The sequence below is a fragment of the Pundamilia nyererei genome, unplaced genomic scaffold (assembly GCF_000239375.1).
Source record: "Pundamilia nyererei isolate P.nyererei 1_Seehausen unplaced genomic scaffold, PunNye1.0 scaffold00050, whole genome shotgun sequence".
In the NCBI taxonomy this organism is placed as follows: Eukaryota; Metazoa; Chordata; class Actinopteri; order Cichliformes; family Cichlidae; genus Pundamilia; species Pundamilia nyererei.
In genome coordinates, this window is record NW_005187451.1 from 1,587,585 (window position 1) to 1,594,963 (window position 7,379).

Genomic DNA, 7,379 nt, shown 5'->3' on the forward strand with positions numbered 1-7,379 from the left:
TGAGCCCTGGGGAAACTCTTGCCCCATTATGGATTCTCTTGCAAAGGGCAGGATGCTTTGTGTACACGTTGCATTAAAGTGTTTGTGTTTCTTTGATATAATTGTGTATGCAGGGGCTTAAAAGGTGCATGTTGCTCTGCTGCTGCAGTGCACTTCCTCCTGTCACCAGCAAATTAAAAATAAACCTCTCGTGAAAACGGTGGACGCACGACAAGTCGTATTTAAGCTCTGAGGCGATGGTGGTCACATGCTGTTCTGATGTCGTGCGATCTTTGATTTTCCTGTTCGACCGCTCGCACAGACGTGCGTTGGCATGTGTGACAGGGCTTGTGTGTCGGTAATAAATTGTAATAAACTGTTGCAATCCAGAAATGTTGAGCAGATAAGCAGAGTGTTTGCTGCATGCATGTTCAAACCTAAATGCACCAGTAGCTGTGCTGCGATGAAGTGCAGCACATGCATGTCTTTTTTTCTTCTTTCCGTGGAGGTTACCTTGGTCTCTTCTGCCTCGTTCACTCCATCGATCGCTCTCTCTCTCCTCCCCTGTTCTTTCCTCCCCCATCTCCCCCGTGTCACCCCTCCTCCCTCCTCCCTTCATTCTCTGAATTTATCCTTTGAAGTCATCTGTGAAGCTCCTCTCTGCTCTCCCTCAGGAGTTCCCTTCCTACGCTCAAAGTGTCTCAAGAGTTTCTACAAAGCTGGACTTTGCTGAAATCGTTTACATGCGTTTTGCTGACACTTTGATAGTTTGTCACAGGGCAGAGGAGAATCTTTGACATTTCCACATTTTATAGAGTTACAAAGCGTCCTCTGGGTCATTTTCCTCTCCAGCATGTGGCGAGAAGGGGGGGAGAGAATCTAGACGTCACACTTTTCTCTAATGCGGCTCTACCTCTTTCTTACAGATTGCTGTGACGTTCTGAGTGAAGATGGCATTATTTCAGAACAACTTCTGGGTAAGTGTCTTGAAAACCTCTTTAAATGGAGTAACGCTGCAGGGCACGTGCAAAGATCTCTAACTGAACTTGGTCACCTGTGGTAGCTGATCACAGCTATGACTGACCCAGCTTCTCATTCATATTCTCCACAGACAGTCGTGCCTCTCTGTTGTGCATCAGGTACAAACAGGAAGTGCTTGTTACCAATAGATACCAGTCTTTTATTTAGATCTCAGCTTTCAAGCAGTCTCATTTAAATTCTGCTTCTAGGCTGAGATGATGGTGATGAATGGCTTTTAACTCGCAGTTACTAGTTATTATGTTAAGACTTTATTTATTTAAAATAACTGTTATGTGGCAGATGCTGTTGATGGGCATCAGTGATTTTTGGCAACTTGGTTTGAGGAAACTTATTTTATTTAAAAAACACATTTTTCTGGTGAATGTCAGAGATGGCAAGTTGAATGACTCTCCCTGTCACTTCTTTTCATCTGTTCTGCATTTCCTTTTATTTTTGGCTGGTTTATAAAGAAAAATAAAAGCTTTTCAAACCCACTTTAAAAAAAAAAAAATTGGTATAAATATGTTTGTCCCAGTCCTGGCGATTTATCTGTTGGTGGAAAATCAAAATCCAAAATCTTTGGTGGGAACCTGAATATTTTTATATGCAAAAAAAATGCTGCAAAAGGAAAAGTCCAGTTATGTTATTTCCCTTCAGTCTTCACATTTCACCCGTGTCTGTCTTTGCACACAGAACTTGACGTGCAGGCGTCTGTGGACACGTCTCTCTTCAGATAACAAGCGGCAAAAGTCGCCCACAGACGTGCTCCCGTGCAGTCCTCCAAAATCTAGGTCTTGTGTCTGTTTGCGAACCACAACTGTGCGAACACAAAAACTCAAACGCTTCGTTTAACAGATTCCCCGAGCCGGCGCCAGGTGTTTACAGCGTCTCGCCTTGTGTGTTCACCGCCACTAACATCATGTCATGAATCATCCTCTAATATGACATGTAAGAGGAAAAAACAGGGTAATTAAAAGCCTGACAGCGAAAGGATTCATAAGCTCGGGTTAGATTACACTCGGTTTTGCAAGTATTAAAAAACTAGTATGACTAATTATGGCATTAATTGGCTTAATTTCTCCGTGAATAACGGCCTCATTAGTAGTCTTACACCAATGTACGAAGCACAGGAGTGAAAGTCTCCCACATGCCTCTGTGACTTTGTCAGCTGACAGCTTTTTCCTTCTCTCTTTGTCCTCCTCTTTGCTTCTGTCCCAGCCTACCTAGTACATCTATTTCAGGTGTGCCCTAGTTTTTGGCCTAACAGACAGAAAAGTTTTGCACATTGAACTAATATTTCCAGACTTTCAATTAAGGTGCAGAAGACACAGTTTATAACAGAGACTCTCGAAGTTTAGTTCATTGCGGTTTAGGGCCAGAAAAGAAAAATGACCCATCTAAAGCCACTAATTTATAGCTCCAGAGAACCTGCACGGACGGGGGAGTCCAGTAGTACAGTTAACTGTAGCCACACCCCTTATTTCCCATCATGCCTCATTTCCCGTCACTGATTCTTCAGAGGAAGCTGGTTTTTGCTGATGGTTGGAATCTCTGTGCCGTCACACCACCCATATTTGGAAACTGTATATTGGTATTAAACAGTATTTTATTTTTGCATGCAGCCTTATTACCGAGGGCCTCCTGAGGCAGTTTGAGAACCTCGTCATTGAACTTCACCCCATGATGATTAGGGATGGGTATTGAAACCCGGTTCTTGTTGAGAACCGGTTCCCACTGTTTCAGTTCCTTGGAATTGTTTGCCATTTTTGCAAACGATTCCCTTATCGATTCCAGTCGCCCCGAATGACGTCACCACGCTGCGGAGCGTCATTTACCTGGCAGGAAACACGGCGGCTCAAACGCTCAAAAGTTTGGTTTTACTTTACGAGAACGGATGACAACAGGACAACTTGCAGTACTTGCAAAGTAGCTATTTCATTTAAGGGAGGAAACACTACGAACATGCAAAAGTATTTGCTCACAAACACGCGATGACCTTAAATGAATGTCGTGTTTTTAATTCCGCTCGACTCGTGAATCTCAGCCCAGCAGCAGCGGTAACGTTTGCACGTCCTGTCCCGTTAATGCGGCAGGTAAATAATCAACAACAGTGCATATTATGTTAGCGCGATCTGCCTTATTACAAAACCATTACTGTGCATTTAGTGACCATGATGAGAGAGACAGAGTCTGGCTCAGATGCTGGCAGCTCTCGCTGCAGTCTACCGGTAGCGTCTCCTTTCAGGCCAGGATAGACGAATGTCACCGAGCAGTGACTCAGTTTGTGGTCAAAGCCTTGCACCCGTTTGCCACAGCAGATGAATAAGTGAATGTGTTTAATTGTAGGCAGGGACATTACTGGATATTCTTGTGTAATTGCTACTGAATAATTTGTTATGCTTTGTTATTGCTACAGAAGAATATTTATTTTATTATTTTACATTTACATTTTGTTTTCCTGGAGACCCTGTGACACCCCATTGAAGAGCCGTAGGCTGGATCTCTTAAGATCTCATGTTGGGTTTGTAAGGCCATGTTACTCCTACATTTCTATCTTGTTCAAAGAGAAGATAAAAAACAAAGTTCTGAGCTGATCGACCTTAGTGTTCTCCTTTAAAAAAAAAGAATCGATAAAGAATCGAATCGTTAAACAGAATCGAAAATGGAATCGTGAAAATCTTATCAATACCCATCCCTACTGATGATTTATTGAACTTGAGCCCACTGTAAGCAGCTGTTATCACCTCTCCTGCTCATCTGTCCGTCTCTTACAGCTGTAGTGTTGCTTTGCTTTCGTGTTTTCTTTACTGGTGAATATGAGCTGTCGATTGTCTTTGTGTGTTTGTGCTGAACATAGAACTGCAGATTTACAGCCAGGCAAGTAGAAAAGCAAAATCTAAGGAACAAATGAGGTGACGTACTTGTGTGTCTTTACATATTTCCCATTCAGCCTGCTTTCAGAGCCAAATGGCTTTGAAATACAAACCACTCTCTAGTTAATTAGGCAGCACAGCCACTCGAGGACGAGCTACACACAGAGCCTCGGCTTGTTTGGCTCAAGAACATTCACAGCCACTCACAAAGCCTCCTCATAGCGCTCTGTCCTTTCCCATTAACTGAATGAAAGCTGTGCTTATGGTCCACAGGAGGAAGCGTACCGGCTGTAATTAAGTGCATCCTTAGCAAATTAAGGCGCTGCTAAGTCTTGGGAACAGAATGTGTTTCTCTGTAAGGATTCGTCACGCTCGATCGTTCCAGGAAACGTAATCACACTCAGCAATAATCATCGAGGTATATAGAATATAAAATATCTCTTCAGTATGCTTTGATTTAGTTTGCTGGCTCTCAGATGTCATCACTTTGCGAGTGTGCCAAAGGATTGAGACAGTTTTTATTCTCTTGGTTCTCCCTTTGCCTCAAAGGTAGAGAAGCTAAAATAGTTTATTTCAGTGGATGAACTGAGCGGCTCCACAAAGGCCCAGAATAAGGAAGATAAATAAGGATTACTTGGACCTGCGAATCATGCAGAGCTACTTCACTGGAGTCCAAAAATAAAACAAAATATGGAGCTTAAATTTTGGCAGAATACGTCGCCATTAAATCTTCCCAATTAAGAATTTCATATGGTTTGTTGTTCTTTCCTTTTGATCTAATTCAAAAAATTTAATATTTAACAAAGTATATTTTCTAATATGGATTAACTGAGTAAGCTTTACAGTTTGTTTGTTTTTTAAATGATGATGTAAAATATGGGCTATTGTCGTCACCCCGACAGGCAAGTTTGTGAGTTTGATATCTTAAAGATAAAAAGGTTTCAAATTGATCTCAAACAAGTTCAAATCGCAGTGACCTTGAAGGTTGCATATATTTTGTGCCTCTGCGCCTCACAGTCCTGACGCAGCACAAACTCAATCTAGTCTGTTCCCAGCTTATAAACGAAATATTACATTTGATTTGATGCCATCACCTACAAAGTTGCACCATTTAGCATCGTTTTACAGTCCTGATAAAAATTTTAAGACCACTTGGAAAAATGGCAAAAAGTCTTATTTTGCACGGTTGGATGTTAACAAGGTTCCAAGTGGAGCTTCAACAAGAAGAAACGGGAGAGAGACGAAACATTTCTTTGAGCATGCGATTCGTTGACGACAACGCTTAAACTGATACAGGCCGTTTTACAGCTGATCAACAGTTCAGGACCACACCTAAAAAACAAAAACGTTATTGTTGATCACTTCAAAAATTTGTTGCGGCATCCTTGATGCAAGTGTTTCCATGAGGTGAGAGGGAGCATTTCTCCAAGACGGCCGCATGAAGCGTCCATTTTTGTAACTTCCCCAAAGGTTCTCTGTTGGATTTAGATCAGAGATGCAGGATGGTCCAAAAGAGCGATGTTATTCTCCTGGAGGAAGTCCCTTGTGTACTGTAGCGTTGTCCTGTTAAAAACCCAGTGGTTACCACACAGACGAGGGCCCTCAGTCACGAGGGACGTTCTCTGCAACGTCTGGACACAGCCAGCGCCCGTTTGACGCTCCTGCACCTCCTGAGACTCCGTTGTTCACCTCACGGTGCACCTCAGCAGCGATGGCACGCTGCGAGAGACCCTGCTTATGCAGTTCAACAACACGACCATGTTCAAAAAGGTTTTTTGCCTTTGCCATCAGAGCATCATGACAGTGTAACGACCTGACAGAAAAGGACAATGGATCCACATTGTTGCACAGATTTGGCCTTTTAAAGGTCAACTGGTCCTAAACTGTTGATCAGCTGTAGATCAGCATGTTTCAGTTTAACAGTTGTTTTCAATAAATTTCTTCTTGCTGCATGTTGAAGCTCGACTTGGAACCTTGTTAAGATCCAACCATGCAAAGTAACATTTTTTGCCATTTTTGAACTGGTCTTAAACTTTTTATCAGGACTGTATTTTAGAAAATAGCCACATAATCTGAATTCATTACTAGGCTGACCTGTATTAGCTTCTTTAATAATATTCGCTGCAGTGCTGTATAGATCTCAGAAGGCCAGTGTGCGTGCTTACCAGGGGAATTTAGAAGAACTGCATCAGAGAAACCTTTAAAGCTCTGCGAGCGGTGCAGCTCTGTACAGTATAAAGGACAGCATTGTCTGCTGTCGTCTCTTAAAAATGCCTCCTTTGCCTGCAGATATGTCTGTTTGCACAGAAACGCTGCACCCACTGGACTTTTATTATTGCCTGCAGCTCAGTTTAATGATGCCAGTGTTGCTGCCCTGCCATCACTTTGAGTCATGTGGGTTTCTTGTGGGGTGAAGATCTGTGAACACACTGAGAAAATCTTCCTGCTTTCAGGGTTTTCCCTCCTCCTCTCATTTCATCCCTGCTCCTCTTCTCCCTGCCACCTCCTTTCGTCCTTTTAAAAAATGCTCTGTGCCAGGTTAGAATAAGAGCCAAGACCGATCAATATGAGACTCGTTAAATCTGTTTTATGTATGGCAGTAATCTCCAAATGTTCGTGTTCCTCGTGAACTGACTGCATAGTTTGGGTTGGTTAACAATTAAATAAATAGTACATATATCTATGTGTACACGACATAAGAAAATCAGCAGGCAAAATAAAAAGACGCGCTTAAAGAGGTGAATTTGCTCAAACAGTCCTCGTCTGCGATGATGCTGCAGCTACCTGCTGCTGACGTTATTGACACCTCTCTGCTGTGGGAGCGTTCACGCCGCTCAACCTGCTCGGTCAGCAGAAAGTTTCTGTGAGTCAGCGAAAGTCGCAGCAGCTCTGACAGACCGGCCAATCAACTGGCTCCGTGATAGTCTGACGCAAGGTTGTAAAAGTTTACAGCTACTGTCAACAGCAGCCCGTCAGTGCAGGACAGTTCAGTGCATCACTGTGTGGTGCTGACCTGTCACGTTTAAATGATGTTTTGCTCGTGACTTTTGAAAACTGCTACAGCATAATAAAATTGATCTGTGATGACTGTGATGACTGGAAATGTCTGCAATAAGGCAAAGCCAGCTAAATAAATGCACTGGTTCTCTAAAACCAGCAGAAGAAATTTATTCTGTACATAATTCAGCAAAGTACAAATGTAGTTTAAACCAGCACGTGTTGAAAAAGGGTCTTCCTGTGGGTGCTGGGCGAGGCTGGATATGAAGAACTTAAGACGTGCAGTATCACCGCGGCCTTCATACGCCATGCTGTAGACCAGGGCTGTGAAACATAAGGCCCAGGGCCAGAATTGGCCTGCCAAAGACTCCAATCTGGCCTCTGAATAGCAGTTATAAAGTTTAGACACTTAACTTTATTTTCCTGCTGATAAACCACGACAGCCATTCATACAACACCTAAGTAAACGAGTCAAATCGAAATAGTTAAATACCAGAAAGTTGCTTTTTT

The 7,379-nt window shown here is 42.7% G+C and overlaps 1 protein-coding gene across 1 annotated transcript in view; it reads left to right on the plus strand.

The window, feature by feature from the left end:
• Nucleotides 1–7,379, plus strand: part of fcho1 (FCH and mu domain containing endocytic adaptor 1) — a 58,873-nt gene that overhangs the window by 15,166 nt on the left and 36,328 nt on the right. Inside the window, exon 2 of the mRNA XM_013910852.1 lies at nucleotides 906–956. Within this exon, the coding sequence (XP_013766306.1) occupies nucleotides 930–956 (27 nt within the window). The 5' untranslated portion in view covers nucleotides 906–929. The remainder of the gene's footprint in view (nucleotides 1–905; nucleotides 957–7,379) is intronic.